Here is a 16,412-nt window from a genome sequence, read left to right on the forward strand (position 1 = left end):
TCTGTATAGTTGTTTGTTATACTCTCCACAGTCATTAGGCCTATAACACACTCCTACTGTCATTTTTGTTTTCCCAGTGCTTATGTCCTACCAATCTAATTCAGTGTTGCACTGGTCACCCATATCAACTGGATGCACTGTCTTAGGTGTAATATGCTTTTAACTAACACCATGATCCCCTCCCCTCCTGTCTTGTCTGTCCCTTTTGTACACATTGTTCTCCCTATATCCAAATTCTGCATCCCTTATGTCTCAGTGATACCATGTTTTTGATATCACTATGTCTACATTTGATGACTTAATCAGTATTTCAAGTTCATCAAATTTATTTGCTATGCTCCTGGCTTTAGTGTACATGCTGTCACTGCATGTTCCAATAGAGGCAGTACAAGAATCACTTTCACTTCTGCTTGCTCTCTAGTTAATATATTAGCCTATGTATCCCGAAGCTTTCAGTTTTCCGTCCATCCTAACATGGCCTCGATAGCATCAGCAGATATTCTTGCATCCATTCTATTTAAGTGTATCCCATCCCTGTAAAAACAGTCTCTCCTGTTAACAAGCACAGACCATGCTAAGAAACATTCTACCCCATAAATTCCACAGTCTCTCCAGGGTTGAATTGATTGACAAGGGCTCTCTTCTGTTATGTCTGTGTAGAATTGCAGACACTTTCAAATTTTATCCTAACTTGTGATTATTCCCAACGTTGCAGTGTACTTATTAAGTAATTCCTTAGATTTCCTACTCTTAATATCATTAATGCAAACATGTACGACAATATCACCTTTTGTGCCTTAAAAGATATCTGCTCTACACTGTCTTGTACTTTTGTCCCTGGCTGACATACCCTGGTCCTGTTCTACCTATTTCTCCTGCACAATGTATTTCCCATTTCTTTGATAATAGTCACTAAGAATAACTACCTCCTGTGGAACCAGTGCATTCTGTTTTGAGGATCACTGTTGTGTTGCCTAATGCACAAGTGTAAGCTCTAGTGTTCAGTTGGCAGCTGAGAGCTTGATGGATCCTCCATTTTTATTCCTTTGAGGGCATTCACCCTGTTCTTTAAACTAATTTCCATGCCATCTATATGAGCCACATTGTTGAACATCAGATTCCTTTTCTTTCATCATGTTCATAGTCCACAAGTGCAAAAAAAAATTTTGGAAGCTATCCTCATTCAAACTGATAATAAACAGAAAATGAAAAGAAACATAGGTTTGGGTCAACGTCTCCCTCAGTGGCCAGACTTCTCCAAACCTGATGCCTCCCAGATTTTTTTTATTAACAATCCCCTCCCAGTTTCAGCCTACATGTTAATCCCCCAAAAACAAAACTCCTCATACTCTTAGGAGATCCAATAGGATAACTAATATCAAGGTCTAAGATAGTGGTTCATCTCACGATCCTAGGGCTGAGAATGATATCACCCAACATGTAACCAATAGACCAGCATTCTCCTTTGTCTTGTTAGTGCATTTCTCATAATGAACTCAGTACTGCTAGAATTTTTTTTTTTTTTTTTTTTTTTGCTATTGTTTAGTTACATCTATAGCTAAAGTCCACTGATGAAAAACCCTTCAGAGACTGGGTAATAGATGGGGTTTGAATAAAACATTTTTTCTTTAACACAGTGAAGTATTACTTCATCATTCACTAACAAAAGTTGAATGTACATTAAAAGCTACATGTGTTGTGTGAAAAATTTTATTAATAATGTTTCCTGCAATATTTTTGAAACCAGTTTATAAGCCTCATCATTATTATCATTTAGGGCTTCTTGAAGTCAGTTTGGCTCTGCAGGTGACTTTCAGAGATTATTTTGCAATGATAAGAACTAAAGAAATGAAGGTTTTAAGTGAGATAAAGGCTATTGTTATTTTTCCACAATTTCGGCTGACCTATAGAATGTAAATAGCTTCAAATTCTGGAAATTTTGCAGTTTCCATAGCTCTCTAGTTAATTAGTGGTCTCATTCTTTCTGCTGGCTTATAAATGACATTGGGAGGCCTTGGTGGGCCTCTCCAACAGCCAGCAGGGATTCAGAAGAAGAGGTTTAACCAGTTGGGAGAGGATCTGTGATTCTCCTGCTGTCTCTTTTAATGTTGGATTGTTGTCGTACACAATAAATGAAAAAATAATAATAAAATAAATGTTGGATACGTTAGAAGGTAAAAGAAAAGGTTTAAGAGTCAGTTTAACCCAACCGACATTAACAAAAACAGAGGGAGGTCCACAGTCCTCTATTACATACACTAGTTAAACCTTTTCAGACTCCTGGGAAAGAGACTCTACAGTAGTCTACCTAGCCATCCTCAATAGCCAGCTTTGAAATCAGCAACAGGCAATAACTAGCCAATGCAGTCAAAACAGTAGTAACCTAGGCAGTATTATCTCCAATCAGAGACACTCGGGACAGTCATCTTTGTCTACAAAATTTTCATTTTTCCTTAATTCCCATTGGTGCAACTATGGGTGACATGTAGATTTTATGTTACAGGTAGTATCTACAAGTCACCTAAGTGAGTTTGTAAATATGAAAATACATGTAATTTTAAATTAAGTTTTAATTATCCAATTATCACTTAAGAAGATTGGAGAGGAGGGGGAACACATGATGCTGCCCATTCAGTGTTTAGATCTGTGTCATCTCTTTTTGAAAATTAAAAACTCAATGCAGTGTATTGTTTCCTTCTGACTAGCATAGTCCTCTGAAATGTTTTTACCTTTATTTAGTTAACCAATTAATTTAAAAAATTAATTACAATGGATTTAATAAAATGTACTCAAATTTGTGGAGTGCACTGGATTTGTTGAGTTTAGGTACATCTGGCATGCTCTAAGTGATTGTTGCTTCCTGAAGATGGCATTAATTTCAATTTTGGAATTAGTACACAAGACAAAAAGAAGAGATAATGTTGTTCATTGTTAATTTTAAAGGTAGATACTCTCATTACCAAAGCTTACATTAAAGATGAAGTGATTGTGCTTTAAGGTGTTAATAATGAGATTAAAATTTGTTGTGTTGCATTATGTAATGTTATCTAAAAGTGAATTGAAGAAGCTGAACTGGATTTGTTTTGAAATTCTGTCATCAGGCTTTAAGAGTAAAGAATTAATAATTACCAACAATAATAACTTAACAATAAAATGCAAAGGTTAATTTTTGCAGTGTTAGTGTGACAGGTCTTTTATTAAGTGTATTGTTTGTGTTGGTAATGTATATGATAATTAATTTCTTATTCCCCTGGCTTGATAACAGGATTTTAAAGGAATCCAGAATTCTGTATATAGCTGTTTAATAAATTATTTTGTGGTAACCACTTCAAATTACAGTGAATGTTGTTTTCTTGGTTTTCTTCTAATTTTTGGTGTGTTTTATTTATAATACATAGCAGATCATCTGTAATACTATACACTAAAAATGTCTTGCAGTGCAGAGATACATTAGTTTCCAGTGATGCATTTCTTCTTGTTCTTCGATGCACGGATAATGAAGATGAACTACAAGCTATTCGAGAAATTGTTAACCATGAAATAGCAGTTCAGAGATCTAAAGATACTGGTGGAGATGATGGTAATTAAAAATCTTTAGCATGTTTCCTGTAGATATTCATTTAAGTTTTGACTTGTCATTTACATATTATACAGATTGTAAAAACCCATTCACTTCTTGAAATCCTCATTTTCTTTGAGTATTGTTGTCCATGATTTTAGTTATTTGGGTAAAATGGTTGTATCACAGCAGAAGGTTAACATGGCAGAAAATTTACATGGCATTCAGCCCTGTAAATTTTCAATTTTGATGAAATATCTTTGATCTGAAACTGTAATCTGACTGGAAACAATATCACCATCCATCTTTAAAAGCCTCTACACAAAACATTCAATACAGGAACTCTGTTTCAAGCACACTAATGTTGAGGTTAAACTTCAAATTATTATCCTTATAAATTTCAGTTACACAGAAATATGGAGTGAGGAGCATGTATGCAGTGTGCATTACTTTTGAGATAACCCTCACATAAAAATGAGGTAAAAATACCACAAGTTAATTTTTTGTTATTTTCTCATAACTTAATTTGGTGTAAGACAAAATTAAGAAATGTCTTTGTTTCATTCAATGGAGTTTCTTTGACTTATGCTTTGATTTTAGTGAACAGAAACTGATTAATGAATGGAAAGAGTATTTATCATAAGAGCTATTAAATCAGAATCAGAACTATAGGTGGCATGAGGACAGGCATTATCATGCTTCAGGCACATATCTGAAGACAGTAAACTGCATAATTTCTTTCAAATTGCTTTAAGTTGTTCAGAAGCACATCACAGTATTAGTCACTTGTCATTGAATCACTTCTTTATGACCCAGAATACAGTGAATAATGCTTTTCCAGCTAGTGCATGAGTATAGACTTTCTTTGGTCAAGATGATCCTGTATGGCACTACTCTGAACTCATGCATTTGCTTTATGGTGTGTAGTACTGCACCTAGGATTTATCTTTGGTCACTGAGTGTGTTTTGAGAAGTCATCTCTTCATACTCATACTGTACAAGAAGCACAGAACACATATTAAATTGTTTTTTCTTCAGTTCTGGTATTAAACACCAAGGAATTTATTGAGCACATACTTTTCAAATGTGCAACTTATAACGAATGATAGTATATGCCAGATCAACAGTAATAGTGTATGCTTAGCAGTTTCTTCAGTAGTAATGCATTGTCTTCCTTGTATGAGTTTTTCCATTGTTGCTGTGATTTTTGGTGTCATAACAATGTGCTTGCCCTGGTTAAGGCAAATCCTGAACACTTTCGAAACTGTTTTTAAACTCATCCATTCACTTCTAGACTGTTGACTCATGCATGCTTCAAGATAATGCCCAAATGCAGCCATTAAAAACATGTCTAAAACACATATCTAAAGCATGGAAGAGGGGTATTATTTAAGAAAAAATTTAAAATTTATGTTTTTAATATAAATGAATTTTTCACAGTTATGTTCAGCATAGAGTGAAATATTGGCAAGAAATAATTTTGAATTATTTCTTGTCAATTTTTAAGGTTATAAAATGGAGTTATTTTTCCAAGTGCAGGATTACTTTTTGAATTAAATAGGGATGCCTGTCAAAGGGTTAAAAATTAACTCAATAAATTCTGATTAATATCATAAACTCAGTATCTGGTTGATATTTTGTGACTGATTTATTTTTGTAGATGCAAAATTCAAGGCAGCCAATATTGTGAACAAACATTGATGAACATTTGTGCAAGAATGATTCAAGAACATTTTGTTAATGTATAATAGATTATAATTTTCCTAAATAATTTATATGTTCTTAGTTTTTAAGTTGACAATCCAAGAAAAAATCCTTGTTCTTGGTTCTACGTCTTTTTTTTTTTTTTTGTAAGTTTTTTTTTGTTTTAGTAGATTATTAGTTTAATATTATTTTCTTCAGTAGTCCAAAATGCTTTATATTATCAAGAAAAAGCCAAATGAGTGGTGGGGGGTGTTATCTTTCTTGGCTCTCCTAGTAGTTATAAAATGGCTTGTGTATGCAATTATTGTCTCTTCCCAGCTTTAACCATTGAGTTCACCATGGTTTTAACATCAGTCAGCTTTAATCCTCAGTTATTGACCTAACTGGTTGCTTTGTTTTGCTTTGTAACACTCTGTAGGATTGAGAATTAGGTTCAGAATTAATTTGAAACTTCAGTAAAACTGTTTTAAGTCTATATTGAGGTGGTAACTTTCAATAAATATCCTAAATAATTTTCTGTGTTATAACTACTTCTCATGGACTAAAGTTATAGGAGTCTACCAAGGTTCAGTGCTGGGTCCATTGTTGTTTTTGATATTAATTAATGATACTGATGAGGGAATATCAGGCATAATGTCTAAGTTTGCAGGTGATAAAGGTTGGCAGGGTGGTTGATGACAGTTAATCAGAGCATGCTACTGTAGCAAGATCTAGAAAAATTAGACAGATGGCCTGAGAAATGACACTTGAAGTTTAACGTTGACAAATGCAAGGTACTGCATATGAGTAGCAGTAATCCAAGAATAACATGAACTATGTGGTATAGTTCCACTTGGGATAGTGGAGAACAAAAAAAGACTTTGGAGTAATTGTGCAGTCGTAAGTTTTCTGAGCAGTGCAGACAGACTGCTAGGACAGCTCATGGGGTTTTGTCAGTGGTGTACAGGAATTTTGCCAGTAGGCATAAGAAGATGATTATTCTGTTGGATAAGACAATGGTTAGGCTGTCTTAAGTACTGCATAAAGTTCTGAAAGCCTCATTTTACAAAGGTGCAGAGAAGAGCAATGAGATAATTGAAGAGAAAAAAAAGTACTCTTACCATGAAAGACTTCACTTCTGCAAATTTCAACATTTGCAGAAGTTAATCTCCTTGCAGGTGTTGCAGCATTTGCAATACCTGCAAGGAGATCTTAAATGTTGTTAACATCTTTATACTTACTCAGAAAACACATGTAAGGGGACATAAATTAAATTGACAAAGGATGGATGCAGGATAATGTGCAGAGATTTGCTTTTACCAGAGGGTAGGTGATTGTTGGAACAAAATTCCATTTGGTATTGTGGAAATGAATTGTTTGAATAAAGTTAAGGAAGAATTGGACAAATTATTAGAGGGGATGGAAAATGGGGAAGGTGATATGGGAAGTGTTTTATTTTATTGGCTGATGCTCTATAAACTTGCTTATTTGCATCATTTGCCACTACTGAGATCAATAGCCACATGCTTTTAATAATTACTGTCAGTATTTCTTTTCCATTTCTTTATTATGTAGTATACGTTATACTACTTTTTTAAATCATTTTCTAAGAAATTAGTATTTTATAGTTTGTATAATATTAAACTGTGTTTGTAGATGCCGAAATTAAACAGCAGCTAAGTAGTTTATCCTATGTACGTAAAGTAATTGATGCAAGACTAAGAAGATTACTAGAGGGCAATGTTGATACTGATTCAACAGGAATACCAACTGTAAGTTTGAGATATATTCTCATTATATACAAATATCATTAACTGGTTGTTTTATTCGCATATTGTTTATAGATAAAATTCTATATTTTCCATAACCCTGAAGTTGTCATACTTTCATCATTATGATGAAATTAAAAATATTTCATTATAAAAATATTTCATCAGTATCTATCACATTGCACATACCCTTGTAGCTAGCCTGTTGTTGTGCATAGTGGTTAAAAGATACTCTGCTAACCATTTCATTTTAATGATGGTGGCTAATTTCATGTTATGTTTAAGATGATACCTTTCATGCAAAGTTAGTGACAAATGTGCAACATTTTGAATATACAGTGTATAAATAATTCACCTGATTATGAGGCGCCTCCGTAGCCAGGTGGGAAGGAGCAGCAGTGCATAGCACACGCTTCTTGATTAGACCGGGGTTCGAGCCCGTCACCACCAAATATGGAGGATGCGGAAAGGTCAGGGAATGACCACCGCATATCCCGGAGCAATATGGCCTTAGTTGCTAATGCTCCTAAAAACCAAACAACAAACAAACAATCACCTGATTATGAAGCTTAATTAAAATCTTATTGTAATAGGTTTAAAGCATTTCAGATAATTTCTTATCGCACAACTGCACTTCACTGTTCAGTAAATTAGAACAGATATCATCTTTTAAGGGCACAAAAGGTGATATTGTTGTACACGTTGGCACTAATGATATTAAGAGTAGGAGACTGACGGAATTACTAAACAAGTACAGGTCACTGTTGAAAAATGCCGTGAATTAGGGTTGAATTTGAAAGTGTCTGCAATTCTGCCTAGGCACGACAGGATGTAGTATATGATGAGAGCCTTGTCGATCAATTTGGCCCTGGAGAGATTGTGCAATGCTCAAGAAGTAGAATTTTTCTCAGCCTGGTCTGTGTTTGTTAATAGAAGAGACTGCTTCTACAGGGATGGGATACACTTAAATAGAAAGAGTGCAAGAATATTTGCTGATGCTATTGAGGCAGTGTTAGGTGGGTCAGAAATCTGCTAGATTTGGGGGGGGATACACGGACTAGTAGATTAACAGTAGCCGCTGGCAGAGGTGAAAGAGATTCTTGCACTGCTTCTATTGGAATGAACAGCAGCCAGGAAAACAAGATGCAGGGAATTTCAGAGACTGCTGGGAGTCATTGTGGTACAAGTAAACACATGGGTTGTGTTTGGGTAGCTAAGAATAGGAACAGGTGCATGTATATTTGCGTGTACACCAATGCTAGGAGTTTGGTAAATAAATTTGATGAATTTGAGGTGTTGGTCAAAACATCAGAGGCTGATATTGTTGGGATATCAGAGACTTGGTGTCACACAGATATAAGGAATGCAGAACTGGAATTTGGGGAGTACAATGTGTACAGAAAGGATAGAAAGGGAGGAGGCGTTATGGTATTAGTACACGTAAAATTCAAGGAAGTGCAGTCAGTCGACATCGTTGGACAGTGCAGTGTCGAGTCAGTTTTGTATGACATAAACACTGGGAAATCAAAATTGAGAGTAGGAGTGTGTTATAGGCCTAATGACTATGATGAGTATAATAAAAAAACTCTACAGGGAAATAGAGTGGGCCAGTAAATCAGAGAGTCTTATATTGGGGGATTTTAATTTCCCAGATATTGACTGGAATTTGTGGGTTGGTCACTTACACACTAGCAAGGCTTTTGTGGATTTATTGGATGATTATTTTCTACATCAGCATGTTCGGGAGGCAACTAGAGGGAGTAATAGTCTTGATCTGATTATCAGTAGTGATTCGTCATGCAATAAGAATCTGCAGATAAAGGAACCACTAGGTGGCAGTGATCACAATGTGCTGAAGTGGGTAAAGAAGTAACTACCGTCAAGGGTAAAGGGAAGGGTTTTTGCTTTTGTAAAGGTGACTACGGAGGCCTGAGACTGTATTTAAATTCTATACAGTGGGACCAACTGATGATGTTACCAACAGCAAATTCAAAATGGGAAGCATTCAAGGAATTAATCTTGGAAGCTACTAGCTTTTCATACCAACTAAGAAATATTGTTCAAGGTTTAGGCCTAAATGGTTATCAGATGAACTAATGAGACATGTAGCAGAGAAAAAAATGCATGGGATACATATAAATTAATGGGTGACATGGAAGCCTATGATAGAAATAAGCTGATCTGTAACCTAGTCACAAAGGAGGTTAGGCATGTAAAGGCAGATTATGAGAAATCTTTGGCAAAGGATGCAAAGAAAAATAGCAAAGAGTTCTTTACTTATGTAAACTCTAGAAGGAAGGGGATGAATCTGATTGGTCCACTGGATATCGATGGTTCAACTGTTGATGATCCTGCTCAGGTGGCTCACAAACTAAATGAGTATTTTGCATCTACATTCACACATCAGGTGTTATTCAGCGAGGGGAATGTCAGAGGTGAACTAAACTCTGGCAGTGAGTGAGCTAGATGATTTTGTAATAACTGAGAGGAAAGTGGAGGAGAAATTGTTGAAGATAAACAAAAGAAAGGCACCTAGGGTGGATGGGATCTATCCAGTTATATTAAAGGTGGCAACAAGGGAAGTAAGCAAACCCTTAGCCATAATCATGAGAGCTTCCTTGGCTCAGGGGAGGTACCCATGGACTGGAGAAGTGCAAATGTGATCCCAATTCACAAAGAAGGATCAAAGGGTGACACAAGTAATTATAGACCTGTTAGTCTAACTTCGGTTCCAGGGAAATTAATGGAGGCACTGGTTAAAGAAGCACTGCAGGATCATCTAGACAAGACTTCAGTTATAGCTCGGACACAGCGTGGGTTTGTTGAGGGGAAGCTTGTCTGAACAACTTGATTGGATACTATGATGTGGGCACAAAGCAACTGGATACAGGGAATAACTTTGATATTATATATTTGGATCTTGGAAAGGCTTTTGATACTGTTGTACATGGAAGACTGCTGCACAAATTGGAGCAGTGTGACATTGGAGGCAAATTGCTGCTAGGGATAAATAGATGGTTGAGTGAGAGAAGACAGAGAGTGGTAATCAATGGACACTGCTCTTCGTCAACTAATGTTATTAGTGGAGTCCCTCATGGTTCCATGCGCCAATAAAACCCAACAGCCGAACAACAACCTTCAGGGTTCAGTGTTGGGTCCATTGTTGTTTTCTGTATTTATAAATGATATTGATGATGGTATGTTAAGCTTAAAGTCCAAGTTTGCAGATGATACGAAGGTTGGCACGGTTGTTAATGACAGTATGCTGCTGCAACAGCATCTAGAAAAGTTGAGGAGATGGGCTGAAAGGTGGCAAATGAAGTTTAACATTGACAAATGTAAAGTACTACATATGGGAAGCAGTAACTCCAGAGTAATGTATCAACTCTGTGGCACTATACTGACAGTGGTAGAGAATGAAAAGGACCTGGGGGTAATTGTGCAGGCAGATATGAAGTTTTCTGGACAGTGCAGACGGTCTGCAAGAGTAGCACATGGTGTCTTGTCATTGATATACAGGAATTTTTCTAGAAGGGATAATGAGGTGATTATCCCCTTGTATAAGGCGATGGTCAGGCCACACCTTGAGTACTGTATACAGGTCTGGAGGCCTCATTTTAAGAAGGATGTAGAGCTTGTGGAACAAGTACAGAGAAAGGCAACAAAATTAGTGAACAGAACAACGGGTTGCTCTTATGAAGAAAGGCTTAAGTTTTGTAGATTATAATTTTTGGAGACTAGGCACCTGTGAAGTGATTTGATTATCTGATTGAGGTGTATAAAGCCTTGAATGGTTTGAGCATGCTCAGTGCTGATGGGATTCTTCCTCTTGCTCAGAATAATCACCTGAGAGGGCATAAATTAAAATTGAGGAAAGAAAGTTGTCTGATAGATCCGTAGAAATTTGGCTTTAGCCAGCAGGTAGTTGATTGGTGGAACAGACTTTATCTTTTTTTTGTGGAAGTTTATAGCTTAAATAAATTTAACGGAGGGGTAAAATCGGAGCTTTTTTTTTTTTTTTTTTTGACTGATGCTGCATAAGCTTGCTTTCTTGCATCGTATGCCTCTACTAATGCTAACACAACTAATAGCTGCTTGGTCATCCCCATAGCACTGCTCCTGCCTCCCCGTGGCTGTGCCAGTAACCTGGGTGGTAAAGACAAACCCTAGGGCCAAAAGGAGCCATCATGGATAAAAATACTTATCCATCCTTAGATCCTTTGAGCTCAAGAGCAGAAATGTACATTGACCATGAATCCAATCATGACTTTGGAAATAATAATACAAAGAGATAGAAGACTGATCGGATGGAGCAACCATGCCCATCATTTCTAATTTTCCACTCCCTCACTAGTCAGCCTATGAGCAAACTGTCATCTTTTGTGATTCAAAAGCATGTGGAAGGTATTGCAGAATCTCTTAAGACTGTTAAGAGCCTGCCATCAGGAGACCTATTAGTGGAAACTACTAATCACAGACATTCGGAGAAACTTTTACAGCTTACTAATTTTGCTGACATTCCAGTAAAAATATCTTCTCACGCAACCCTAAATTCATCTAAGGGTGTCATATCCAGTTGGGATCTATTAAATGTCACCAAGGAAGAAATAATCCAAGAGCTGCAGGGACAAAATATAATTGAAGCAAAACGTATAATGACTAAAAAAGACAATCAACTTATGCCCACCAGAAATATTATTCTCACCTTCAATACCCCTAACTTATCTTCCTCTGTAAAAGCAGGTTATATACTTTGCCGCATTCGCCCATATATTCCCAACCCTTTGAGATGTTATAAATGCCAAAAGTATGGCCACTCTCAAACTGTATGCAGAGGAGTTCCTGTCTGCCCCAATTGGGGCAGACAGGAACTCCTCAGATCACAATCAGAGTGACTGTTCGGCTACAAAAATGACGTGCCTGAACTGCAAAGGTTACCACCCTGCATATTCCTAAACTTGTGAAAAATGGAAAACTGAGAAAAAAATAGTAAAATACAAGATTGAAAATAAAGTTAGCTACCAAAAACAAGAAAACTAGTTGCACCTACTATAAACAAAAATATTACCTATGCTAATATATTAAAAAGTAAGAGATTACCTCAATTTTTCGTGGAAAAATTCTCTCTCATATGTGATGAATAAAATAAGATGAAAAAAGTGAAAAATGAATTAATGAATTCCTTCACTCATAGAGATACGACCAAATCCGATGCGCAACGGAATCAAAAGCCGAGAGCCCGACCCCGAAACACATCAAACCACTGCAGCAAGACCATGAGTGCGAGAAGACATTGTGTCATAATAATTAATTAAAACTGGTTCCGATAATAAATAATTAAAATCACTAATTAAAATCACAATTAAAAAGATTAAAAACTATTTAAAATTAAACAGATTAAAAGTTAAGATTTGGATGAGTACTCAAATTAAACGAAATGCATAGCTGTTTTGCTTCCTTAAGCACACCACGCTTATCGATTGATTGCTGTGTTCACAGGATGGGAATATCACGAAGTGTTTGTGTGTGTATTTGACTCTGAAATATAGAGAGATTATTTATATTGGCGCATGCGTAAAAAAGACCAAAAATCCAATATTAGATAAGGCTGTCGCACATTGATAGAATTTTTGTGTAGTTTCATTTCAAGCGTTTCAGTGATCAGTAATTTAATAATTGTGTTGTATATTTAAAATTACCGCCTCATTGAATAGGAAAACATGACCCCCATTGACTGCATGAAAGGCCAACTCTGACGCATTTGCGTGCGACGTGCGGACAGAAGCAGCATGTTGCTTGACACGTAACTCTAACATGCAATGAGTGGAATCCTCGTGTGACGAATCACACTGACTACACGAAATCTTGTACACAAGATCATTTATCTGGGCCGAGCAAGAAGGAAGAATTGTGTGATTTTTTAATATATTATGGAGCTTCTGCATGGGCCTGGCTATTATTTTGAATTTAGTATTTCTAAAGAGTTTATTAAGCTGCCTGTACCATTGTTCCATATGGTATGGAAATAAAATGTGTTTTATTGGTATTATTAATGGGTATCATTAATGGGCAGCTTAATAAACTCTTTAGAAATACTGAATTCAAAATATACCTGAAATCAAAGTATTTTTTATTTTATTATTATTTTTTTTTTCTGCTGGTGCAGCATAAGCTCCAGGCTTCCTTGCACCATATGGCTAATAATAACTCACAGGTCTATAACTCTCCATATTACAATAACAATAGTCAATCTACTTGCAGCCAAACCATACTTACTGTGTAAAAGAACTTGAAGACCTCTTCATACAGATACCTCCACCTCTCTGTATATATGGGACTTTTAATTAATCACCACCCCTTATGAGGGCACTACTAAATTAGATAAATGGGGTTTGACTCATTGAAAGCCTTTTAGAGGAACTAAACTTCGTCATACTGAATACTGGCGCGCACACTCACATTCAGCTCCCAACTGGACATACTTCAACAATAGATCTTGCCATTTGTTCTCCAGTACTGGTCCCGACCATAGAGTGGTATGTTATAAATGACCCTAAGGACGGTGATCACTTCCCAATCATATGCAAGTTATTGATAGCACAGGCTCCTCTAACTGAACCCTGCAGGAAGTGGAAATTTGCCTGAGCAAACTGGGCAAATTTTCAGTCATCAATCTCTTTTGATGAGAAACAAATCTGTCTCCAGCCTATTGATGATGTGACAGATTACATCACGTCACATCTACTAAATGTGGCCAAGGATACAATACCATTATCAAATCCCCCAGGCCGAAAGCATTATGATTATTGGTGGAATGAGGAATGCACAAAAGCAAAAAATAAAGCCTGGAATTTGTTTTGGCAATATCCAACCACAGCCAATCTGATAAATTATAAGAAATTAAGGGCAAAAGCACATTTCATACAAAGGCAAGCCAAAAAAGAATTCTGGACCCGTATTGCATTAACAATTAACAGAAACGCTGACAGCAAAACAATTTGAAAAAATATTAGACAGCTTTCTGGTAAGTTTCCAACCATACCTTCTCCAGTACTCTCCTGGAATGGGTGAGATCTATCAAGTCCCTTGGATATAGCAAATGCTTTGGGAAATACCTTTGCTGAAATATCAGCAGCATCAACTTATACTACATCTTTCCAGTGAATAAAAAGCAGTAGAGAACAGCATTCTATTAACTTCCAAACTGCCCTCATTCTACCATTTAACAAACCTCTGCAATATTCCAAACTTTTGCACACCATTAAAACAGCTCACAGTGGTGCTGCTGGACCAGATGGGATCTATCATGTCATGTTGCAACATCTTGATGACAATGCTTTGCATATCCTCCTGGTGTTTTACAACTGTATTTTTTTTAGAAAATCTTTATCCAACTTCTTGGCATCACTCTATTGTTTTGGCTTTCCTGAAGCCTGGAAAAGATGATTCATCCAACCCCCATAGATATAGACCAATATCTCTCTCAAGCTGTCTCAGCAAAATCCTAAAAAAAATTGTCCGCAGTAGACTCGACTGGATCATTGAGTCACAACATCTAATGAGTCAAAGTCAACATGGTTTTCGACAAAACAGGTCATGCTTGGATCTCATGATCAAGGCTGAATTTGCCATTCGCAATGCCTTTGTTAAACACAAACATCTAGTAATAGTTTCGAAAGATATAGAGAAGGCTTTTGATACCACATAGTGGCCTGGCATACTTAGTGATCTTTATTTTCTCGCTCTTCGGGGCAGCCTTCCCATATTTGTTCAGAACTTTCTATGCACTAGATCGTTTCAAGTAAGATACCAACATGCAAGAAGATTTCATTCAGGAAGAAGGTGTTCCACAGGGATCAGTACTGAGTGCCACTGTTTTTGCTCTTAGAATCTATTCCATCACTAAACAGCTTCCAAACATAGTTGAGTCGTACCTTTATGCAGATGACCTTTCCATTTCCTGTCATTCCCAAAACATGAGATCTATTGAAAGGCAGCTTCAGATATCCCTTAATAAAATACAACAACGGGCCAGACTTAATGGCTATTCACTCTCACAACAGAAAACAGTTGTTATCCATTTTTATAGCCAGTGCAAACTTCATCTGGATCCTCAAATTTCCAATGTCTCCATCCCAGTCACTACTAACTTCAGATTTCTAGGATTAATCCTTGACAACAAATTAAATTTCTTAGACCATATTAAAAATGTACATATGTACGTACTCCCTGTTTAAAAAAGTTAAATATACTCAGAACTTTATCTGCCCTAACATAGGGTGCAGATTGCACCTCCCTGCTTCAGTTATACAGGACATTAATTAGATCCTAGCATTAGTAGAGGCATTTGATGCAAGAAAGCAAGCTTATGCAGCATCAGTCAAAAAAAAAAAAAAAAAAAACTGCTTCCACCTCAACCATCTGTTCGTTCGAAATACCTGTCCAGCTGAGCCTTAAACTTATTTAGGCTATCAACTTCCATGACAAGGGATAGAAGTCTGTTCCACCAACCAACCACCCGCTGGCTAAAGGCAAATTTCCGCACATCTATCCTACATCTGTCTTTCCTCAATTTGAATTTATGCCCTCTCAGGTGATTATTCTGAGCAAGAGGAAGAATTCCATCAGCATTGAGCATGCTCAAACCATTCAAGGCTTTATACACCTCTATCAGATCACCTCACTGGTGCCTAGTCTCCAGACACCGTAATTTGCAAAACTTAAGCCTTTCTTTGTAAGAGCACCCCTTTGTTCCATAACCCCTCCTCCCTTCCTATCCTGTCTATCTGTTCTGTAGACGTTGTACTCCCCAAATTCCAGTTCTGCATTCCTTATATCTGTGTGACACCATGTCTCTGATATCCCAACAATATCTGCCTTTGATGTTTTGAGCAATACCTCAAATTCATCAAATTTATTTACTAAACTCCTAGCATTGGTGTACATGCAAGTATACATGCACCTGTTTCTATTCTTAGCTACCCTAACACAACCCATGTGTTTACTTGTACCGCAATGACTCCCAGCAGTCTCTGAAATATCCTGCATCTTGTTTTTCAGGCTTCTGCTCATTCCAATTGAAGCAGTGCAAGAATCTCTTTCACCTCTGCCAATGGCTACTGTTAATCTATTGTTAATCTAATCAGTCTCTCCCCAAGCTAGCAGTTTTCCGACCCACGTAACACTGCCTCTATAGTATCAGCAAACATTCTTGCACCCTTTCTATTTAAGTGTATCCCATCCCTGTAGAAGCAGTCTCTCCTGTTAATAAATACAGGCCAGGCTGAAAATAATTCTACCCCTTGAGCCTTGCACAATCTTTCCAGGGCCGAATTGATTGATAGGGCTCTCATCATATACTCCCTCCTATCGTGTCTGGGCAGAATTGCAGACACTTTCAT

At 36.8% G+C, this 16,412-nt stretch overlaps 1 protein-coding gene across 4 annotated transcripts in view; it reads left to right on the forward strand.

Moving 5' to 3' along the window:
- Window positions 1-16,412, forward strand: part of LOC150090697 (sorting nexin-13-like) — a 372,237-nt gene that overhangs the window by 106,096 nt on the left and 249,729 nt on the right. For all 4 annotated transcript variants that reach the window (XM_090372320.1, XM_090372326.1, XM_090372330.1 and 1 more), the window contains 2 exons: window positions 3,439-3,580; window positions 6,899-7,014. In XM_090372320.1, coding sequence (XP_090228446.1) covers window positions 3,439-3,580; window positions 6,899-7,014 — 258 coding nt within the window. The remainder of the gene's footprint in view (window positions 1-3,438; window positions 3,581-6,898; window positions 7,015-16,412) is intronic.

The sequence above is a fragment of the Mastigoproctus giganteus genome, chromosome 1 (genome assembly GCF_048544385.1).
Source record: "Mastigoproctus giganteus isolate SK-2022 chromosome 1, ASM4854438v1, whole genome shotgun sequence".
In the NCBI taxonomy this organism is placed as follows: Eukaryota; Metazoa; Arthropoda; class Arachnida; order Uropygi; family Thelyphonidae; genus Mastigoproctus; species Mastigoproctus giganteus.